Raw genomic sequence first — 24,346 nt, 5'->3', positions numbered from 1 at the left:
CTCGAAGCCACGCGGGGCCTGGAGCGGCAGGGCCGTTGTAGCGGGCGAGGCCCCGGATAGCGGGCGTGGCCCAGTATGTGCAGTATGTGGTTATGCATGGTATGTGGTAAGGTGGGGGAACTCACTAAGCTTCGTGCTTACAGTTTTCAGTTTTGTTTTCAGGTACTTCTGGTAGCGGAGGGAGGAGCTCGGGGTGATCACATGGCACACACCATAGATTAGTCAGCCTGGGAATGTTTACTCTGATAATAAACATGTGGTTTGAAAACTTACACTTAGATTATGTTTTGGAATGATGCTTTTGTTTAAAGTAATGTTTTATTAAAAAGAAAATTTTGGCTTTAAATTTTGGGATGTTACAAGTTGGTATCAGAGCCTTGGTTTGAGGGATTCGGGCATACTCTCGGGTGTGCCTGAACTCAAACTGAGGGGTCGAATAAAAGTTTTCAAAAGTGAAAAGACAGTTTTGTAAAAAGAATTTTGAGAACGAAAAACAGTTTTAGAAAAGCAAAAAGAATCCAGAAAGAGAAGTATTTTGAAAAGAGAAAAGGGGTGTGGTGCATGCAGTCAGCCGAGCTCAAGTAAGTACCCCAAAATACCCATACAAGTTTATGTTATGATTATCAGTTGATAGAACAGCATGCTAGAATAGGACTAAGGATCTAGGGATGATGCCTTATGTGCCTGTTATTTGTGCTTTTGAGCTGCATGATAGTGCTGATTAGCCAGTAGTAGGATAGCCTGTTTAGGTTATGCCTGAGTTATGAGTTTGTGTTGCATGCTAGTTCAGATTCTTGCTATGTGGATATGATTGCTTGAGTATGTTATGGTTAGATTTTCCCTTGTCCGAATGTTGCTTGCTTTGTGCATTGTGGGATTCTGAGTGATGGGAGTTAGCCATTCGGTGGATACGACACGCCACATGTGATCAGGGTTGAATAATCTCAAAGTGTTGGATTTGGACCTATTGAGCAGCTCTTGTTTGAGTCCAACCGTTGTAGGCGAGTCTTTTAATTGAAGGATTATCTGAGCCTCATCACATGTGATGGTATCCAGGTGATGGCTAATTGGCATCACAAGGAGACCTTCAGCAGCTGAGGACTGGTTTGAGTTGAGTCAGAGGTTTCCCTAGGGTAAGCCTGGGATGAGATAGTGTTGGGAGCAGTAGTAGTGGATAAGGGACCTGGTGGAGTCAAAGCAATTCCTGAGGAAAGTACGGATAGATGTGGAAGGTAGTATGGGCCCGTACTACTAAAAGCAGAGGATCCGTACTCGATTCAGGAAAAGCCGAGACAAGACCGGGAACCTGGTAGTGCATGTTTGGTCTCGCATCAGTGATGAGTTTCTAATAGTGTTGTGGTATATTTTCAGCATGGTGACATTGCGAGAGAGGCCAGCGGGCGGATCAGGCGCCGGAGAAGGATCAGGCTCGGGTTCAGGGGCCGAGCAGCTTGAGGAGCGGATGAGAGAGTTGATATCAGCTGAGGTTACGCACAACATTTTAGCTCAGACTCCTGTGATCTTTGGCACGGTCAAGGAGGGCATACTAGAGATCTTGGATGAGAGGCTGGGAGCCTTCCGTACTGAGATGATGGCATTGATGGGAGCGCCTACCTTGACGTTTCGAGAGTTCAGAGCCTGCGGGGCACCAGATTATCATGGGGCCAGGGACCCCATTGCTAGCAGCAGATGGTTGGCTGATGTTGCCAACGCTTTTCGTACGAGCAAGTGTCCTGAGGGGGGACAAGGTTAGACTCACCTACTGTCTTCTGAAGGAAAGAGCGAGGGATTGGTGGGAAGAGATTGGCCATGCTCTTGGAGATGATGCCGCGTTGAACGCGATGACTTGGAGCGATTTCTCGGCCAGGTTCAGGGCGGAGTTTTCGCCGATTATTGAGGTGCAGCAGCTGGCACGAGAGTTTCAGGACTTGACGCAGACTACTGAGACTGTGGCGGAGATCTGCCAAGTTCAGGGAGAAGGCTCTTCTTGTACCGCAGTATGTCGCGGATGAGGAGATGAAGAAGGCTCGGTACCATGAGATGTTGAGGGATGACATCAGGGAGTTCGTGAGCAGATCCAACTGTAAGACGCTGGAAGATATGATTTCTCGGGCTAGAAAGAGGGAAATTGATTTGGAGCAGATCCGGAAGAGGAAGCCGGATGAGGTTTAGGTAGCTACGAGTTCGGGCAAAAGGCCCAAGGGATCGGATTCGAGATCGAGGGATCATCAGGACCGGAGTCGGTGCGGAAAGTGTGGTAGGGCGCACGGGGGCGCGTGCAGGAGTGGTAGCGGTGGTGAGTCTGGTTGCTTCAAGTGCGGTCGGATTGGTCATTTTAGCAGGGATTGTACTGTTACCGCCGCGCAGGGATCAGACTTGATATGCTTTCATTGCAATCAGTGGGGCCACAAGAAGGCTCAGTGCCCCAGTTAGTCTTCGGCAGGACGGGTGATGACACCCGCCCCTGCGACCTTGAGGATCACGGATGGCCGTCAAGGTCGGGTAGAGACACCTGCGGCAGGGAGCAGGGCTTTTCAGATGACGACCTTGGAGACGCGAGCAACGCCGGACGTTGCAGGTATGCAATTTCCCATTTTCAGTTCTTTTATTTGTGCATGATTTCATTGTAATGGTTCTGCATCATTAGCGGTAAAAGTATTTTATTTTGATTGGTTGATTGTGATCGAGTTATATGCCATCTGCATACCTTGGATATTCGTATGGTAGTTAGGGGATGTGCCCTATTGAAGAAGGTTTCGAAGGATGCAGTATCTATAGCATGCTTAGGAGGGATTTGGTACGTTTCGCCAGTTCGGAGTGGTGCAATGATTGAGATGGATTGGCTACATCCCTAGCTATGGCGGGCTTGGGTTCCTCAGTAGATGGGTTATGGAATGATAGCCAAGATCAGGATCTCTTTGAGTATTGAGCAGCAAGGGGTAAGCAGGATCGAAGTGGGGGAGGATCCTCCGGGTGTGCCCTGAGGGGAGCACGCAGACCCAGAATGAGTATGTGACCCCCGAAAGGGAAGAGAGGTAGTTCAGCGTTTGTTGGAGTGAGGATTTCAGGGATGGGAGTTTGAGAAACTCCACATCAGCTAGTGCGTGTGATGGTAATGGTTAGTTATGGTTGAGAATTCAGGTTGTGGATCGCCCGAAGGACTCGCGGGAGTCGGAATAAGGATCTTGAGAAGCTGATGGCACGTGGGTGCCTTCGTATTAGCAGTCAGTGGTGGAAGTGTTGTAAGACTACAGGGCAGCTGTAGCATTTACTAGAGGTCAGCAATGGATGGTGATGTAAGCCTATGGGTAAGCCGTAGCATTCCTTAGTAGCTCCGTTAGTGGAGTTGGGGCGAGGCCCTTATCTCCTAGTGATCAGGTAGGGATCTTGATTGGGTAAGTGGATGAGAATGATAGGGAGTTGCCTGTATAGCTCTAGGGAGGTGAGACCTTGGGAGAGGCCGCTCCAGGATATAGTTGGGTGAGACCCGTGGGCGAGGCCCGTATGAGATTAGCAGTGCAGGTGAGACCTGGGAGCAGGGTTGCTCAGTAGTATGGTTGGGTGAGACCCGTGGGCTAGGCCCGAGTGAGAGTGACTAGACTAGTGAGACTAGAAGGATAGAGGCGGGTGGGACCCGTGGGCGAGGCCCGTGAGTTTTAGCGGCGCAGGTGGGACCTGGTAGGGACCTTAGTGTCTAGTTAGGGGATCGGGATCCCAGGTTTGTAGTGCCTGGATGGCAGGATTGATTGAACAGTTATAGGTGGTCGAGGTTTCTTTGGAAGTCCCTGAGAGCGACCAGTGATGGTGTTGGGACAAGCTACCGGTGGGAGCCGGTAATCCAGTCATTGATAGGTTGGTAGGGACCAGGGTGGTCTCAGTTCATCAGGGAGTCAGGCGAGGAATAACAGAATTGCCAGTCGGTGGCAGTGCAAGTATGCAGCACACGGTGGAATTCAGTTAGTTGAGTCGAGGGGTGCTCGACACCAAGTGTTGGCAGAAAGGAGTGTCAGTGAGTACTGACGGTGATGACCCGTTCTGGGAATAGCGGGGGGGGGGGGTGATGGAGTTAGTGAAGGATAGGACCTTCACAGTGTCAGAGGAAAAGTCGGTTATGAGGCTTTGCCTTGGGAAGGCAAGGAAATTGCGCAAGGAAAGTAGTGGAGAACCTCTGCGGGTTCAGTGCAGTACTTGGTGAGTACCAGAAGGATTATCGGTTGAGTAAGTTCTGTTTCTAAGTTGTTCAGGGTCAGGTTTGACCCGAGATTTACCCGCGAGGTTGATGTTAGTCAGAATGATCAGGTGGAAGACCAGCGCAGGTAGGCGGCTGGTGTTGGGTATTGGAGGCAGATCGCAGGTGGTGGGCCATGGTAAACTTCAAGGACGAAGTTCAGTTTAAGTGGGGGAGAGTTGTAACACCCAAGATTTTGAAAGCCAAGAAAGTAAAGGAAACCCTAAATTTAGGAGGGACTCGGCGAGTCCAAGGAAGGACTCGGCAAGTCGGAGCGGGATCCGGGTCAGGGAGTAAGTGACCAACTCGGCGAGTCGGCCAAGTGGACTCGGCGAGTCTGGTCTGTGCGAGGAAAACCCTAAATCCGGGGCTTGGAGCCTATTTAAACGTCTCAATCTTCTTCCTAGGGCTCCTTTACTGCCTCTCACACCCAGAACACCGCACCCTAAGCCCCCATTGTGTTCATTCAAGCTTTTAGCCATTTTTGAGTGATTTAGAAGAGGAAGAAGAAGTGGGAATCTTTGAAGCATCAAGGAGTGGCTTTGGATCTGAAGTTTGGGGAGCATTTCAGAGCATTGGAAGGTATCAATTCGTTTCCCTCCTTTAGATATTCCTTGGTTATGAGTTTTGGGGCTTTTAAGCCATGGTTAAGATCAATCTCGAGTTTGAAGTCCAAATCTGAGGTTGCTACCTCAGATCCATGCTTGTTTTGGTTTGGAATTCCGCAAAGTATCAGCCATTGGGTGGATTTTGGAGTCTCTTGGTCTTAAACCCTAGCTATGGGTGTATTTTGCCTAGATCTCCCTCTCTACACGTAAAGTTTGCAACTTTACGTGGGGAATAGGCTTGGGAAGGGTAGATCTACAGTTTGGAGTTCATGCATGACTCGGAAGTCCTCTGCATGTAAGTGGATCTTATTGAACTCGGCGAGTCCTTCGAGTGGACTCGGCGAGTAGCTTGAAGATGAGGAGGAACTCGACGAGTGGGATGAACAGCTCGTCGAGTCGGATGAAGATAGGCATGAACTTGGCGGGTTGGATGAACAACTCGGCGAGTTGGATGAAGATTGCCGTGTGCTCGGCGAGTCTGTTCTTAGACTCGACGAGTTAGGTCGCGTGGTCCCAAACCCTTCGAGTTAAGTCTCGAGTCAGCGAGTCAAGCCAGGACTCAGTGAGTTGGACATGATAGGAATCGGGAATCAGTAGACTCGGCGAGTCAGTAGGATGACTCGACGAGTAGGGTTGACCTGGAAGGTTGACTTTGACCAGGACGTTGACTTTGACCAGAGTTGACTTGGTTGACTTTTGAGGGTCAGTTAGACTAAGTGTTATGTTGATATTGGTAGCTCGGGGAGCTAGCGGAGCAGCAGTTCGGAGCCAGTGGTCAGGTAGCGGTCAAAGGGGTTAGCAGCAGCAGTTCAGCAGTATCAGGTGAGTTTCCTTTTGTATGAATGGGTCTACGGCCACAATGCCGCCCCATGTAGTTATGAGTAGAAGACCCGGGGGTAAGCCCTAGGCACAGTATGCTAGTATGATATTCGGACGAGGTCCAATGATAGAGGGCGGGTGCCCAAGGAGCGGTTTATGTGATAGTTTATACTTGTTGTCTGTGTGATACTTGTATGTGCCTGGTAGGGAGGTGAGTGTGGGCGAGGTCCCGTATCTCACCAATAACAGAGTGTGGATGGTGTTCCACATCTCAGTAGCAGAAGAGCAGGGGCGAGGCCCAAGTTAGGAAAGGAGTGAGGGTGGGCTGGGCCCGTATCTCACTATCAGCAGGAGTATGGACGGGGTTCCATGACTCATCAGTAGCAGGACACGGGCGGGGCCCAGAGATATGCGAGGCCTTAGAGCAAGAGCTGTTAGTATATGTTTAGCTTACGTGATGTTATGTGATATGTTTATGTGATATTATATGTTAGTGGGCGAGGCCCTGTGACAGGCGAGGCCTAAGTGAAACAGATCTGTATCCGAGCGGGGCTCGAAGCCAGGCGGGGCCTGGAGCGGCGGGGCCGTTGTAGCGGGCGAGGCCCCGGATAGCGGGCGTGGCCCAGTATGTGCAGTATGTGGTTATGCATGGTATGTGGTAAGGTGGGGAACTCACTAAACTTCGTGCTTATGGTTTTCAGTTTTGTTTTCAGGTACTTCCGGTAGCGGAGGGAGGAGCTCGGGGTGATCGCATGGCACACACCATAGATTAGTCAGCCTGGGAATGTTTACTCTGATAATAAACATGTGTTTTGAAAACTTACACTCAGATTATGTTTTGGAATGATGCTTTTGTTTAAAGTAATGTTTTATTAAAAAGAAATTTTTGGCCTTAAATTTTGGGATGTTACACTCTCTCTCTCTCTCTCTCTCTCTATACTCGCATGAAGAAATCCATGACATCTTCATCTAATTTTTGGAGTTCCCTCAATTCCAAAACCCTTTTCACTTCCCACCTATCTTTTATTCTATGTCTCATCCTCTCCCGAATTTCATCGATATGTCCTCATCGGTGTGGAATTAGGTCGTCATTCATCTCTAACAACCAAATACGTACAAATGATGTCTACCGGTGCAGAAGAATCTGACGAACCACCATTAGGCAGCGCTTTCAAATATAGCGCACACTAATATCCTCTTTCTCTTCCTGTGCTTTCACATTCCCTGCTTCTTCATCTCTTTCTTTTCCTTCAAACTCATGGTTGTAGTAATTAAGGTGATTTCACTAGCCAACGTACTTTATCGCTTTAATCCAGGTATCCCATCTACATATAATTGTTCGAAAATATACCACAACTTGGAGACTCGATAATTGATGGATGAAATTAGAAGCTTAGACGGGAATTTATGTTTCTTCGATTTAGGTCATCCTTTTCTCAATCATATAGTCGACAACTTTGTCAAGGCCACCGTAGAAGACATATTTCACCCCTACATAAGGTGAGTATCTTAAATTTGTAACATCCCGTGATTCCAGGTATTTTCAAATCCTTCCCTCGGTAATTAATATGTCATGTTGGTCTTTGAATTTGGTGGAATTTAGCCCTAAGAGGCCCTAGGGGCAAGTTTGTAGTTTTGGTCAGAGGGGGGAGTACGTTAGGCGTACTAGGGCATGCCCTAGTCTGTAGGTTGTACGCATATGTATGCAGGGCGTACGTATGTCCGGGTGCAACCCTAACTTTTAAGGTTTGTAGGGTATTTAAACCTCGTTAAGGATCGTTTACCCCCATCCTTTCAGCCTCTAAGTCATGAGATCGTTTTTGGCAAACCTTAGCGTCTCTTTTGTGTGTGCGTGTGTGTGAGCTAAGAGTGTGTTCTTGTGTGGTTGAAGAAGAAGAATTTGCATCAAGGTGTTAGGAGAGTGAAGCAAACTTGTAGATCTGGGATCATCTTGTCATTTAGAAGCTCCAGAATGTAAAAAGCTTCTGCCTTTGTGCTTGTATTGTGTGGATCTTGTTTTGTTAGCTTTTTGGTACTCTTCTTATCCCAAAAGTCCCAATATTGTGCATGCTATGTTTTGGATGTTTTAAGTTGTCCTTTCAGACCCTAGGAAAGATCCTAAGTGATAAAAATGAAGTCTCAATGGCTAGAAGTGTCTCATGCATTTGGTAGAAAGGTCTTAATGGATTAAGACCGTGTATTAAGGACTTTTTTGATGTCCAAAGTCTCTAAGTTTGATACTTTATGGTTCTGATACATTTGGTCGATGGATCTGGAATTTGTGCTTAAGCCATTAAGCACTTATTAGAGTTTTCAACTCTATAAGAGTACGCCCCGCGTATGCAATCAACACCCCCGTTTCCAGTCAATGCGAGGCTCGCATACGCCCTGCATAGTTTAGGATTAGGCCCAACGTACGTCTTCTGATGGGCCTTTGCGAGTTGAGCTGCAGTTTTGGGCTAGCTCGTCTTGGGCCCTTGTTGGAGTTTTTAAGTATGAGTGTTGGGCCAGTTAGAAAGTTGGGCTAATTATGGGCCTTGTATATTTTGGACTTTTTGGATCAAGGTTGGACTTGGGATTTGGCCCAGTTAAGGAAGAGTTAATGGACAATTATGAGTTAAGAGATTTGAAGTGATAATCCAATTATTAATTGGAGGTTTATTTATTATGATATTTCGAGGTTTTCATGAGCTAGCGGCCAGAGGTTCTGTTTGATACGTTAGTGTGAGGTGAGTTTTCCTCACTGTACTTGTGGGTTGAAGGCACCAATGTTGGCTTAGGGGATTGATATTTTGTTATGCATGTTGCTATGTTGTTATGATCTGTTAGATCGGTATCCTGATAGATAGGATGATGATATGCTTAATGGTCTGTTAGATCTGTTTGACTGCATGTAGACCATTATATGATTATCTGTTATATGTGTACATATTTGATTGGAGGCTGAGGCTTTTCAGCTTTGTGCGTAAGCCAACAAATCGGGGCATTCCAACCCGATGGTTGAAGGTCGACGATATTCCATCCCGAGGATGATTGGACCCATAGTATGTTGGCATTCCAACCCAATGGTTGGGGGCCGGGGGTATTACAACCCGAAGGTTGACTGGACCCATAATATGTTGGCATTTCAACCCGATGGTTGAGGGCCTGGGGTATTCCAACCCGATGGTTGATTGGGCCCATAGTATGTTGTTATTATATTTATATTATTGTTTTCATTGGTTTTTTTGGGGAAGAATCGCTAAGCTTTGGGATTACAGTTTTGGTTATGTTTTAAGTACTTCAAATGATCGCGGGAATGCGAAGGATTGATCGTGCACCTCCTATTGTTTTGTGTTATGATTTCTGGGAAAACTCTGATGTGAAACTTGTTTTGAAAATAAATTGTAATGAAGAATGGTTTTGTGTTTATTTTAAAAGTTTAAAATTTTCAAAATTTTTATGAGTGTTATAAAATTCTTATGACACTTATATGAATTTTGTAACATCCCAAAATCTAAAACTAAAAATTTAGTTTTCATAATGACAAAACTAACAACCAAATATGTTTATAAAAACCACAAAGGAAAATCAGAGTATGTCAATCAATCATCCAAAATACATCAGAGTCAAATAAGGCGGGAAACACGGTGTGTGCGATACGATCATCCCGATCTCTTCCTTTTCGATCTGGAAGCACCTGAAACATAGACTGAAAACCGTGAGCACAAATCTTAGTGAGTTCCCTAAACTACCACATATCATACAAACAATGGGCCTTTCCCTACAATTATCGGGCCGTACTCGGTATCAAGCCCCGCCCGGAACAAATCTGTCAGTAACATGAAATGGTCCCCGCCCAATCATACTCGTCTGTAACACCCCGAATCATGGATGGGAAATTAAGAGTTATAATGCACTTTGGAGGAACTACTCGACGAGTTGGTTGGTCCCGACTCGTTGTGTAGGGGTTGAGCTAGCCATGGGGGTTATGAAGCCTACTCGTCAAGTCGAAGGGCTGGACTTGACGAGTTGAGTCTGTATTGAGAAAACCCTAATTTTAGGGCTTGCACCCTATTTAAAGGCTCTTAAGCCATCATTTCCGCCTCCCTGACCATTTAAACACACTGAGAGAAACCCTAGACGAGCTTTATTCGTTGTGAGGGAGAGAAAGCCTAAAGATCTATTGTTCAAGTGCATTTTTAGAAAAAGGGCTGAAGAGCAAGAAGGTTTAGAACGAGAAGAAGCTTTGGATCCAATGTTATTTCGGTGCTAGCTTTCAATTGGAGGTAAAAAGCTATCTCCTTGGTCATTCCTTTTGTTAGATCTCTTTCTAGAGAGTTTTAGGGCTTTATCCCATCCATCTTTTGGATGGATTTGTTGAGCTGGTCATGGAAGTTAAGACTACATATTTGAGCTATATGAGTCCCTATGAGCCCACAGATTCGAGCTTTATCAAGCTTTGGGAAAGTCTTCAAGCACAAAGGCCTTTATGGAGCTTGTTTTGGCATCTTGAACCCTATATGCCATGAATGAACGTAAATGTTGCAACATTACATGATGATTCAGCCTTAGGAGGCCAGATCCAGAGTATGAGACGTTATCCCTGTCCAAAATCATCTGAATGAGGAAATGGAGTGAATAGACTCGAAGAGTTGGTGAGCCGACTCGACAAGTCGGTTAGGGTTTACCCGATGGTTTGGACACACGACAGATTCGATGAGTTAATGAGACAACTCGATGAGTTACAAGGGTTTTACCCGTCGTTGGATTCAGAGTGGACTCGACGAGTTGATGAGACAACTCGACAAGTAGGTAGGGTTTTCCTGATCTTTTGGATGTTGCATGGACTCAACGAGTTGGCTAGCAACTCGGTGAGTAGAGCCAGGTTTTCGCAATTTACTAAGTTTTGAGGGACTCGACGAGTTCATGAGTTGTACTCGGCAAGTTGGGTCAACATGGACTGTTGACTTAGGTGTAGACTTCCGTTGACTTTTAGAGTTGGATTAGTTTTGACTGTTGAAACCCGTTGACTTTAGGGTTTTGGTCAACTGGTGATGTTGGAGGCCATGGAAGGGCGGAGATTTGACAAGCAACTCGAGTGCGGGATACTTTGCTTTACTCTGTGAGGTGAGTCTTCCCACTATACTTACCTTGAGTGTTAATTTGTGTGACCGGAGGGTCTTGTGTGTTTATATTGAGTATTGTGATATTATGCATTATGTCTTTGTGAATTATGCAGTATAATATTATGTGCCTTATTGAGTTAGGACCGGAGGGTCCAAACCGAGTTGTGAGACCAGAGGGTCTTCACTGAGATACCGGACTGGAGGGTCTGACCCGAGCTGTGAGACCGGAGGGTCCTTATTGAGATATATCCATGAGAGGCTAATTATTTGTGTGCGGTATTTTGGGGAACTCACTAAGCTTCGTGCTTACCGTGTTGTATGATATGTGTTTCAGGTACTTATCAGGATCACGGGAAGGCACCGACTTGATTGCACACACGAGATGGAGTTATGTTTTGAGGATCCTAGATTTTTATTTAACGACTATGGATATATGTTTTGATAATTTGATACTTTAGGGTTTTTGTGAAATGTGTTAATGAGAATTATGAGATTTTAAAATGAAAATTTTGTTTGAGAATTTACGGTGTTACAAGTTGGTATCAGAGCCTTGGTTTAAGGGGAATCGGATATATTCTCGGTTATGTACGGACTCAAACTGAGGATTTGAGAATTTTTTTTGGAAAATAAATGATTTTTATAAAGCGAGTAAGAGTTTAAAGAGAAACGAGACGGAGCAGTGTGTACAATCAGCCAGAGCCCGAGCGGTGATTTCCCAAAATACCATTATTTGTTTGCATTATGAGATATTAGAGTTGCATGCTAGAGAATAGGCTAGGTATTTCATAAATTAAGGCTAGGGTTGTCTGATTTATGACGCCTTAGCCTAGGGAATACTACTGATTGATATTATATGCTATTTGCTTTGTGTATGTGTTGAGTAAGAGTATCTAGCAAAAATCTTTTAGAGAGAGCTTTGAGTAAAGGAGTAATCTAGGGGAGATACTTAGATGTGCATTTGAGGGATATACTAAGAGAGTATTAAGGTACCCACGAGAGGTAGGGTTGCCTGAGTTCGGTAATGCCTTTTAGAGTTGCGGATAGAGCGAGTGGAGTTGTGTGCTAGAGGGGTTTTATGTGTTGGCCGGCAGAGGTGATTCGATGCCCGAATGTTGTTTGCTTTGTGCTTTGTGGAACTCTTGATGATGGGAAACAACTACTAAGTGAATATGATGATATTCAGGAGGTAGATGGTTGACATCATGAGGAGTTCTTCAGCAGTTGATGGCAGAGAAGTGTGAGATCCTAGGAAGAGCCTAGGGAGATACCTTAGTCAGATGAGTACGCTTATGTAGGAGAGTATTCGCTAGAGAGCGACCATGTGTAATGGTCCTTCAATTATTCTAGTGTCTCATATTTTGGCCTGGTTGTTGTTTCTTTGTCTTTTGGGCAGTATATGATTTTTTCTACAAACTTTCTATACACGTGTTTGTCGACTGTTATATATATATATATATATATATATATATATATATATATATATATATATATATATATATATATATATATATATATATATATATATATATATATATAATCCACCGCCTCAATTTTCTACGTGTTATAATTTTGGTCTCCTCCACCTTATCTTTTCCGTTTCGTCTCCATCTATCACCGCTCCCTCAGCGAATGCTTTTATTCCATTTTGGATTTGTCCTCATCATCTTCATCCTATACCGCCACCAGCAACCCACTCCAGGCGCATCGTCTGCGACACACCCCAACCTACTAAAAGCATCGACTTTCTCCCCCACTTGTCTCAGCGAATCAGATCCGTTATTCACATCATAAGTGAACCCAAAATCGCCCGTCTGGAATCACACCTCATCGGTTGTGCCGCCACCTATTGAGGACGATTTTGCTTCCAATCAAACACTTACAGAGGGCTGTTACCTGCTCCTTCATTTTACGCATCTGGAATTTCATTTACATCCATCACTGAAGATCAAAGGGTTTCAATTGGATGGAGAGGAACAACGGTGGGAGGCTAAGTGAAAGTCTATTTTGGATGAAATTCATCCAATCCATTAACTGATTTTTTACCCTAATTATATATTTGAGATAATTGTTGGACTTTCAGTTATTTGTGTATTATAGCAACCTACATTCATTTCATGAATTTGAGCTTTCGTATTCACAAGGTATTTTCATAGTAATTACGTACTTTTCATTGTTAAAATTTAAAATTTTTTGTAATGATCTTATTCACCTAAAGTACTGTAGCCAGAAGAGGTAAAATCTACAGTGCCTTTGTTCGAGATGGATGTATACAAAATGGTTATGAGATCCAAAGCAATTAAGCAATTATTTTCTCTGTTTCTATATTATTAATGAACCTAAGAGTGCATGGTTTTGTGCTTTCTTGAGTTTGAAGATGCCAAATGTCCCTTAATTGCTTTGGAAGCCTTCAAGGTTTGCTCTTCTTAGTTTTGATGGAATCAAGAAAGGAATGGAATTGATAATACCATTAGAATGAAAAAAGAAAACATTGACTGTTTGAAGATACGAAATGTCCCTTAAGTTTTGCTTCAATTCTACATTGTTCTTCTCTAAAGGAAAGAATCTTCAAAGTAATGGTGTTTAGTCGACATACAGCTTCTCAAAATGCTCTAAATCTCCTGTTGAAAGCTCCCCATGGTAAATCTAATGTCTGAACTTTTTGATTCGGGTTTTACTTTAAAAAATTTAATCATCTGTTCATCTCTCTTGAATGCAAAGCTTTCCACAACCATTCAACAAGCTATTTTTACCAAAAATAGACAATAATAATATCGTTGAAGATGAAAAGGGGAAGATATATTATCTCAAATATATTGTGCTTGAAGGTGATATCTTTCTCTTTTTATTTATGTGGTTTAATTTTTGTTCTTGATAAACACGCAATCTTCAAATTCATGAAATTAATGTAGGTTGCTAACAGAAAGTATGTTGCTATTTCTTGCATTTAGCATTTTAGCTCGTTATTAACAAACCTTGCACACTGACTGTTATGTTCACTTTATGGTTTTATTGTTCAATTTATGAGAAAGTTGCCACGTCATTTCTTTGAGACTGCATTTACTAAGTCTGCTGCTAAATCCATAGATTTATTTACTTTTTTTTTGCTATTTTATTGGGTTAAAATCCTTCATTTTTTATTTTCTTTTTTAAAATTTATAGACCATGAACCCCAGGTGTTATACGGAATGTATCTAATAATGTTACATAGCTACCTGTTCTACATAAAATACCCCTTGTTGCCCCTATATCTGCCAAAGTCTAATCTCATTCTATAATTGATTTTGGTCGAATGTATTTGTTGTAGTAAACTGAAGGGTATTTGCAACTATAAGTATATCACTAATAGGGACATCCTTTTGAAATAGTTTTGCAGTGCTTTATTGTATTTATATTATCTGTCAGAAGTTATGGAAGATCTTAATTTGTAAATTATTAACTATTTTAACAGGGCTGCAATATAATTGTGCAGGGGGAGAATAAAAGATTGATATTCTTTAACATGCTTATGTTGGATTGTTCAGGTCAGAATATCACTTAAAATTTCGTTTTATGCATGCTAATATTGTGATTGCAGTTCAAAATTTGGACTAGGTTTCACATAATTCGAATAAAAAGATTGATGTGTCAAATTTCTTCATAATTTAAGCTCACGTGTAACATTTTTCTTAACTGTATTTCTAATTTGAATGAAGATTACTATTTTGAAAATATTACTATAACATTTTTCTTAACTATATTTCTAATTTGAATGAAGATTACTATTTTGAAAATACTGTAATAGGGTAGATTTTTGTTATTAAAGAAATAATCATAAGTAGGTTTCTATAATAAGCTATCATATCTAGGTAGATTTTAAAACATATAATATCTAATAAGGATATCTTTTTATAAAGTATAATGCTATGATTAGGTAGATTTTCTATCTATATCAGAGCCTCTAATCTCTGCATGCATGTATTATTGTGCCTGAAAAATAGAGGCATTTGTCTAGCATCCAAGTCCTGATACCATACAATCCTTCATTGATTCCATTAGATGGATTACTATCTAAAATTTAAAATCTTTATTCATAAGAGTCATAAATTATATATATTTTTACTGGAATTTGTTTAGTTTGTAGGAAAAGGTAAAATAAATATATAAAACAGAAGAACAAAAACGCCGATTGGAATACAAATCCATTAATTTTTGTTATGATAATATGATTTAGACAAAACTTCAAAAATGGTCCCTATGGTTTCCGAAAATATCAAGTTTAATCCCTAAGTTCAAAAAACCTCACAGATGGTCCCTGTGGTTTCAAAACTTTTAACAAATGGTCCTTCTGGCTCACTCCGTTAGTTTTTGGCCGTTAAGTGGAGGGTATTTATGTCATTTCACTGCCACATGGACCATTTATGAAGATTTGTCTTATTAAAAAAACTAATTATTTAATATTAAAGGGTCCCACCTCTCCTCTCTCTCTCTCACACACATACAAATATGGGTATGGGTGTAATAATCATCGACGGGTCCACTGTATGAGCCTTCGTGAATGACGAAACTCAGTTCAAAACCAGCGTCGACGCCCAGTTCGATTCCCTCGATGTCAACAACAACGGCGTTCTATCCAGATCCGAGATGCGTAAGGCTTTTGAGTCCATGAGGTTGCTGGAAGCTCACTTCGGAGTTGACACCGCCTTGGCCCCAGAGGAGCTTACCCGTCTCTATAATTCTGTGTTTCTGAGCTTCGATGAAGACCAGAACGACACCATTGATCTGGAGGAGTTTAGGTCGGAAATGAAGAAGACCATGCTCGCCATTGCCGTTGGGTTGGGGTCTTCGTCGATTCAGATGGCGGTGGAGGATGATGATCAGAGTTTTTTGAAAAAAGCAGCCGATTTAGAAGCGGCCAAGATATCTGAGAGTTCTTAGATCTGACGGTGCACTATTAGCTGTGATTTTGTTGTTCGTACTCTTTTATTTTATATAATGGCATGTTATTTGTGATCATTGACATGAAGAACAAGGCTTTCTCCTTCAATAAAACCTTGAACTTCTTCAAAACCTTGGCCACAATTCTTCTCTCATATCTCTGATCTCTCACTTTTTTTCTCATTCACCGAATCTCGAAAATCGCAGCAATATCACACCCATTTAGTTTCAATCACACCCCGTGAAGGGAATTAGGAATTTACCTGCACATGACTGGAATTGAGAAGTCGAGACTGGTTGAACAATTCCAATGGTTTCTTCCAACCTAGACTAGTGAATAAGGGTCTTCTGATTTTGTTGCTCTCTTCTTTGAAAGAAACCATGGACTGTGATTGACGGTGGTGACAGGGTAGAAGTAAGGTGAAGGTAACAAAACAGAGGTAGGAGATACTTATTTTACTATTGAACAATCGAAATAAAGGGGTTGATGAAGGGAAGGGATAACGATGGATTTGTGTGTTTTGATCAGAGTAAAGTCATGAAATCACTTACCTTGGCCGATGTCACCTAGTGGTGATGATGGTAGAAGGAGCAGATAACAGCTTCAATTCTAATGGAGAAGGTGGTTGGATGTTTTTGAGAGAGAGAGAGAGAGAGAGAAAGAGAGAGAGACCCTTTAATATTAAATAATTAGTTTTTTTAATAAGACAAATCTTCATAAATGGTCACTGTGGCAGTGAAATGACATAAATACCCTCCATTTAACGGCCAAAAACTAACGGAGTGAGCCGGAAGGACCATTTGTTAAAATTTTTGAAACCACAGGGACCATCTGTGAGGTTTTTTGAACTTAGGGACTAAACTTGATATTTTCGAAAACCACGGGGACCATTTTTGAAGTTTTGTCTATGATTTATTTATCTCTTCTAGTTAATACATGGGTATTAAAGCCAATATGTTGTTTTTTTGTATGTTTCACAAAAAGCACCCCAATTGTTCTAAATTAATATCCGATTTATTTGTAAAGTGTATCACAATAAACCAAGAGCCATTTTAACCAATTTTTAATGTATTTAATCTATTGGTTTACCTAACAGGTGATTGAAACCACAAGTGATAAAAAAATCACAAAAGGTTTTTGTTGTATGTAATTTTAAATGTTTGAAACATCTAGAAAATTTGAATACTTCCTTTTGTATCTATGAAAATTGATGAAGAATTGCTTTTGTAGTCCTTTATCCTAATAATTTTCTTTATTCTACTCCATAGATGTTGAGTGCCTCTCCTCATCAGCTTTTTTGGAATTCGGTTTGTAACGTCCCAAAATTCGAGTCAAAAAATTTCATTTTTAATTATATAACTTAGAAAATCATTTAACAAAACATAATCGAGAATATAACAATCCATAACACCATAGTAATCATGTCTCCAAAAAAATGTATCATAAAGTAGTAGTAAAATCAAAGTACAATCCCATGAATCACAAAATGCGTAAAAATTAATGTGTGTGTGATATACTTCTACCGTGCCGACTCCTTTCCCTTCACTGAAGAGGTACCTGAAACAAAACTAAAAATTGCAAGCACAAAGCTTAGTGAGTTCCCCCATCATACCACATACTATACAAATCACATACCGCCAGACATATCTAGGTGCCCGGCCTACCCTGCTGAGCATACCGGGGTGCTCAACCTACCCCACTGCTAGGCATATCTGGGTGCCCGACCTACCTTCCGGTGCGTCTCAACCGGTTATGAGGACTATTTTACCCCTACCACTACCACATAATAACATAACATATTGTCTAGCATAGTTGGGTACTGAACTGCCCTTTTGGCCCTATCGACCGGTAACCGGGGACTATTCCCCCTACTACCACTATCATATAACGTCATATCATGCTAGCACATAAAACATAATAGATAATAGCAAACATAGATAATTATCACAAAGACAATCATTTATCAAGCAAATCCTAATGACGGGCTGACATTGTGGCCTTAGACCCATTTCTAATGGAAGGTAACTCACCTCGATGTCGTGTAGTATCTACACTGTCCTTGGCATGGGAATCAACTCGTCTCTACTCCTCAATCCCTACACAACAACCTTTCTCGATTACTAATACATACTCATAACCTTTTTACAAGGGTCAACCCAATCCAAGTCAAAGTCAAGGTTAAACCCTAGTCAAAGTCAACGTCTGATTGACTCGACTCACCGAGTTAGTCCGCCAACTCGTCAAGTCCCCATGTCCACCTTCTGCCATAATCTCGTCCTTACTCGTCGAGTCTAGCAAGAGCTCAACGAGTTCTTCTTCAACAGCACCTCTAACTATCTTCAACCGACTCGCCGAGTTTGTTCTTGAACTCACCGAGTTCATCTTCATCCGAATGAATGAGTCTAGTCTCTGACTCGCCAAGTTCTACTTGAACTCGTCGAGTCCATCTTCATGAGGTTGGGACATTGCCTTGAACTCGCCGAGTCCTATGATTTCCAGGTCCAAAACAAACCCTTAGCAGGCCGAGTGTTCCTTCCACACAACCAAAACTATTTCCAGAAGACGTTTTGGGGGAAAATGCGACCCGACTCGCCAAGTCACCCAAGTGACTCGCCGAGTCCCTCTTTGTATAAAACCATACAGTCGATTATAATAGGTTTTAATGCATCAAAACCATAGATTTGACCTCCTAGGGTCCATTTCATACGTAAAGCTATGAACTTGATGTCAATGCATGAGGTTTTTGGCCCCAAAATCCATAAAAAGGGGTTTATAAGATGCATGGGATTCCCATGGCCATAAAGTTGGCACCTTTATTCCATAGGAACCCTCAATGGTTCAAGATCTGAAGTGTAACTCCATGATACACACTAAATCCGAAAATGGCCTTAGAAATGCCCCAAAATGATAAGATCTAAGCCCTAGAGGAGATCTATCAAATGAGAAGTCAAGGTTGAAGCTTTTTACCTTGAATAGGATGGAAATAAGTCAAAACTCTACTAGTCTTCTCTTGATCTTCCAAGCTTCCTTCTCTTCTTCAAACTTCAAACCAACACAAAACATACCAAAATTGCTCAAGATCACTTAAACAAGGTTAGGGTTTCAATCTAGGGCATCTATGAGTAGGGAAGGGCGATGGAGGCTCGGTTGGGACAAGATAAAGTGTTTAAATAGGGTACAAACCCTAAATATTAGGGTTTTGTCCAGATAGCTCCTACTCGTCGAGTCGGTCTCCTGACTCGTCAAGTAGGTCACTAAACCTCCGGGTCCAAAGTCGATTCTACTCAACGAGTTGGGCCTCCAACTCGTCGAGTCCCAGGTCAAAACATGATAATTACTTGAATTAAAATACAAACCAGGAACTGGGTGCTACACGGTTGAAAGATTAGTGATGTTTGGTGGGTTTTTTCACTACCTGATCATAGGAGGTAAAAACGTGTCAACATGGAGAATTTCATGCGGTGAATGGAAGTTATGCAATTTATCAGAATTTTAGGCATGGAAAAAAATCCCCTTAATTTACTTTGATGGGTAACTCACTTCCCCTCTCTCTCTCTCTCTCTTTCTAATGTTTGGTGGGTGTTTTTCACTACCTGATTATAGGAGGTAAAAACGTGTCAACATGGAGAATTTCATGCGGTGAATGGAAGTTATGCAATTTATCAGAATTTTAGGCATGGAAAAAAATCCCCTTAATTTACTTTGATGGGTAACTCACTTCCCCCCCCCCCATCTCTCTCTTAATTGCAATAAAACACTTAAATATTGTCAATTGAAAAGAATAATGTCGACAAAATAATACATATCTGACATCATTCTGTTTAATTGCATTTACAACAAAAAAATTATTTAAATACAAATATAACTTCAAAAATTAGTCCATTCCATTTTGTTATAATGTTTGTAGATTCGATATTGATATGAATTGAGTATTTTTGGGCCCAAATACTATTAAAGTAAAAGTCTTATAGTGTTTGTCTAGAAGGCCCAATAATGAGTAAAACAGGAAATTCACTTGGATCGGCTAGGATTATAATAAATATAGAGAAAGGTCACAATAAGGGATGTGTAGAAAATTGATAGTGTAATACTTTTTATTGGCTCTTAAGCTTTCGGCTTAGAGAGAGAGAGATTTCCTAGGCAATCTTTTTAGATTGTGTTAATCATTTAATCAGTTATTCTATTTCATCATCTTCTTTCTTTTCAATCATTCTCTGTTTGATCCTATTTCATCAAACCCTAATTTTTGTTCTTCATCAAATATTATGAAATAAGCTCATGTTATACAATCTTGAAACCCACACACTTGGATAGATCGAATATAATTGATCTTGAAAACCACACACTTGGATGGACCAAATATAATTATTAGTTTTGATTTTCTTTTTGGCAGATTGCATACAATAACAACATACTTACATCTTTATAATGAATTACATATTGCTATTATGGGTAAAGGAAATCATAAACCACTTACTCTCTAAAAAAATGAACGTCACCTTTGGTAGCCCTTTTAACCGGTTCATTGGCAACATAGACGTGCTAAAGGGTAAAACTGGTAATTGATGGTAATTTTTTTTGACACAGGGACCTTTCATGCATACTCGTGCTGTTTTTATTTCCACGTAAAAGGGGCTGTAGCATAAACACGAGATTCGGAATCATAGTCAAATAGCGGATAGAAATTTGGACCAAAATACCCCTATTGTAGGATTAAATGCAAGAAACTTTCATTTCTTATTTTAAGCTTTGTACTTTCAATTTTTTTTTTCTAATTAACGAATTGTGCTTTGAAAAATCATTTCAATTATATATATATATATATATATATATATATATATATATATATATATATATATATATATAGAGAGAGAGAGAGAGAGAGAGAGAGAGAGAGACTGTTTTCATCCTTAACTTTCTTCTTCTGTCATTTTCTTTTTTTTTTATATTGGTCCTCATATATTTTTTTTTTTTTGTTTTTTATTATCCTAACCAAACGACACTCAAATCAGAGACATACGACCCATGCGAAGCATGGACAACGTATCTAGTTTTTATTATAAAAGTTTAATTAATTTTATAATCGTGATTTCCACGGGTTTTAAACTAATTGTATCTATATATACATCAAGAATTTACCGTAAACTAACTTTACGGTATATAACAAAACTACCCTTGTACTGTAAAATTACTAAACTGCGCTTCTCGTTGTCTAATACGTTCTCACAATCAAATCTGATTATGAAATATCAAATTGATTGTCCCGATTTGGTAAACAAATAATAAATATTGAATTTGTTAATTGCCACTGATCAACATATACCTGGTCAGTATTATTTATGAGTTTGTTTGTTTTGGCTTTCTTTTGATATTACTTCTCCGATTATTTGTAGATAAAACCTGAAATACAACCAACCTTTGCCCCTTCTTACAACCTGCCAAATATTAAAATTGACAAGATAAAATATCTTCATGTACGTCAGGCCATTATGCATGTGATATGTGAGAACTGCCCACGTAGACTAGAACGATGGCACGTGTACAGTTGTTTACCACGTACGCAATACATATCGTATATGATAAAACTCCCCCGGCCCTTTTAATTTGTAGCATAATCATATGCGATCAAAGCGAACGTAAAATGAAGGCGGAGAGAACAGGCGAGACAAGTGAGGACGGACAACGGCGGAATACAGCAGAGCAACCACCACCGTTAGTGGCTGAGGAGAGAAGGAAGAAGAGTCTAAGAGTCCTGGTAGCAGTTGACGAGAGCGATGTCAGTTTATACGCTCTAAAATGGACTCTCGAACACCTCTTCAAGACTCCGGTCGCCGCTGCAGCTGTAACTCCTGACACCCTTGAAACAATCCCGGATCCCGAACAGGGGATGGTCACCGTGGCTCATGTCATGGAACCTTTCGAGCGCTACACGTTCCCTGCTGAGCCATGTCCGTACTTTTCGTTATTTACGTTCTACCACTTCATCTTTATCTCTTAATCAGAATACACCCTTCAAAAATAAAAATACGTTTGATGTTTCTATACATACAGCAATGTATACATCCGTCGCTATGGTAGAATCTGTGAGAGCAGCACAACGGGAAACGGCTGCGGAACTCCTCTCTCGTGCATTTCAAATTTGCAAAGAATCGAAGGTAATTTAGCAACTAGTATATTGATGTATATTAATTTCGATCATTAGATGGATTGCAATAAACTAATTATATGTTTAATTAGATCAAAGCAGAAACCTTAATTTTGGAAGGGAATCCGAAAGAGATGATTTGTGAAGCTGTGGAAGAAATGCATTTTGATATTCTTGTTGTTGGTAGCCGTGGACTCGGCGCTATCAAAAGGTAACTCGATCAAAATTAATTACTTGATTCAGTTAATTAATATACATATTTTGGGTAATGACTAATGCATGGTTGATTAATTTATATATATATGTAGAGCTTTGTTAGGGAGTCTAAGCGACTTCTGTGCACACCATGCAAATTGTCCGATATTGATAGTGAAGCCTCCCCGTAAGTAGCTACGAATACGATCGATTGTTTTAAGAGCTTGTTTTTTCTCCGCAACAGTATCAGTATATTGTATAGAAGCTTAATTTTGAGATGGTAGTTGTATTATAAGAAGTTTGAAGATATTCCTTGCACTAGTTTGTGTAATTCGTGTTCAATTATAATATTCATCGATGAGTATTAGCATTTTAATAATATCGTTAATATAATATTTATTAGCTGTGAAATAACCTGTATTCATATTAATATATCTCATATATAAAAATTTGTTGGGGGTTAATGAAGGTGTACATACTTTAAAAAATATAAAATATAATAAAAGAATCCTATTTATGTCGCATGACATCTTTTTAAAACACACTTATGCCACATGACATTTTTCTAGACCTAACCACACTTATGCCACATGATATTTTTCTAGACCTCTTCAATTTTGTTTCCCGCCAAAGTATCTATCTATAACCTAAATAAAAATCAAATTTGAAATCCAATTTATTATCTTAAATAATAATTTAGTTTTCTAATCAATAACTTGGTCCCTGAATTTTTGGGATACATATCAATTGTTTGGGATTTATTTATGCAACAACTCATTCAATTCTCGTATTATTCTCGTATTCTACGAGAAATCAACAAGTCTTCTCCAAATTTGAAATCGATTACTACATATATTCCTCTAAAAACTCCAAATTTGAAATCGATTACTACATATATTCCTCTAAAAACTCCCTGTCTATTTCATATGCACCTCAACGATGTAATTCTTACAATTTTTAGTAGAATTCATGTTTGTTTTATGCACGTTATCGATTTGAAAACAATTTCAGTCGGTATGTTCTTTTATCTTTTTTATATTTTGATCTGATTTCACGATTACCGGTTTTTATTTATCCTATGTAAGGCAATTTCTCTCACTCACAAAATTATGCTATGAATTTAGAAGCGAAATAACAAGTTTCAAGGTTACAATCGGTAAACCTCAAACTAATTTGCGATTTTCTTACTATGCAGTTGTCAAACGAAAGGTCACATGGATTTATTTGCATAAAAATATTGATCAGATATATTTAAACATCAATCAACTTTATTGTTGATAAATATTGAAATCCTAATGATCTTCATGGATTTCCAGAGTGTTAATCATGGATCTGTTTTGCAAAAAAAAATGGAACTCTCACTGTAAGTGTACATCATTAACAGATTCCTTTCTTTTTAATTTCCACGATCCCATATAACGCACCATATATTAGATTACTGTGAAATATGGATGAGAATGAGAAAGAGATTTTTACTTGCTTGGTTACCTATGAGCATGGAAAAGATTCAAGGCGTGCGTAAATCAATTACATGAAGGTATTCTTCAAAGAGGACATGTAAACTTTAGTTTTTTGCTATGGTTTATGCAATATCTTATGTTGATTTCGTATGTAGTTTTTAATATTAACATTTCGTGAATTTTAAGACCTCTTACTTGTCACGATTGAACTCTTGATGATTGATGTTTAATATCCATGAAATCATTGAAGAATCTAAAAGTAGGCATATCAGGTGTTGGAGAAAATGTCTCAAAGAAAGTTTGATGCAACTTGTGTATCTTCATCTCTTGGTTTCTTCAATAAATGGCTTTATTGATACATTTAAATGCTTTCATGAAAATGCCTCTTGAATTGTGTGAAAGTATAATCCCTAAAATCATTTACAAGCATAAGCTCGAGAGATTAAAGGCAGAATATTTAACTGATCTTTAAAACCAAAAGCAATCAAAAACATCAAATATATATAAAGTCATGGACCATTTTATAATCTTGAGACAGTGCATGCCTTATTGGAATCAATGATCCTTATGAACTCCCTTTGAACTATGAGGTATATTCCTGTTTTATTTTGAAGCCTAATTTGGTCATTGTTGTATGTGTGTATGTGGATCACATAAAATTGAATGACACCTATGTTTTTTTTACTAATGAAGATTGGATAGAAGGATGGAATTTGTCCCACATCCATGGGGCTAAATCTGTCTCCACTAATTGACTTCCAATCTTAAATTAGAAGGGCTAAATTTTTGTCTCTGTTAATCATTATGAACTTCTTTTGTTTTATGCACAGATGAACACATTTCTTATCTTATAGTACTATTATCTTAT

At 40.2% G+C, this 24,346-nt stretch overlaps 1 protein-coding gene and 1 pseudogene across 12 annotated transcripts; both read left to right on the top strand.

The window, feature by feature from the left end:
• Nucleotides 1-12,313: 12,313 nt before the first annotated feature.
• Nucleotides 12,314-22,432, top strand: LOC145091606 (uncharacterized). Of its 12 annotated transcripts, none has more exons than XM_079029424.1 (6): nt 12,314-13,400; nt 14,233-14,284; nt 21,289-21,626; nt 21,730-21,833; nt 21,916-22,034; nt 22,132-22,432. In XM_079029424.1, exons 3-6 carry the CDS (start codon nt 21,320-21,322, stop codon nt 22,211-22,213), a joined length of 612 nt encoding a protein of 203 aa, XP_078885550.1. In that variant the 5' UTR covers nt 12,314-13,400; nt 14,233-14,284; nt 21,289-21,319; the 3' UTR covers nt 22,214-22,432. The 12 variants fall into 12 exon arrangements, with proteins under 12 accessions (XP_078885550.1, XP_078885524.1, XP_078885518.1 ...); XM_079029398.1 differs by having other exon boundaries at nt 21,162-21,626; XM_079029392.1 differs by having other exon boundaries at nt 21,072-21,626.
• Nucleotides 14,291-20,476, top strand: LOC145091676 (uncharacterized; annotated as a pseudogene).
• Nucleotides 22,433-24,346: the final 1,914 nt, after the last annotated feature.

The sequence above is a fragment of the Lactuca serriola genome, chromosome 1, assembly GCF_051521515.1.
Source record: "Lactuca serriola cultivar US96UC23 chromosome 1, Lser_US96UC23_V15, whole genome shotgun sequence".
Taxonomy (NCBI): Eukaryota; Viridiplantae; Streptophyta; class Magnoliopsida; order Asterales; family Asteraceae; genus Lactuca; species Lactuca serriola.
The sequence above is the reverse complement of the archived record's forward strand: the minus strand, read 5'-3'. Positions and strand labels throughout refer to the sequence as shown.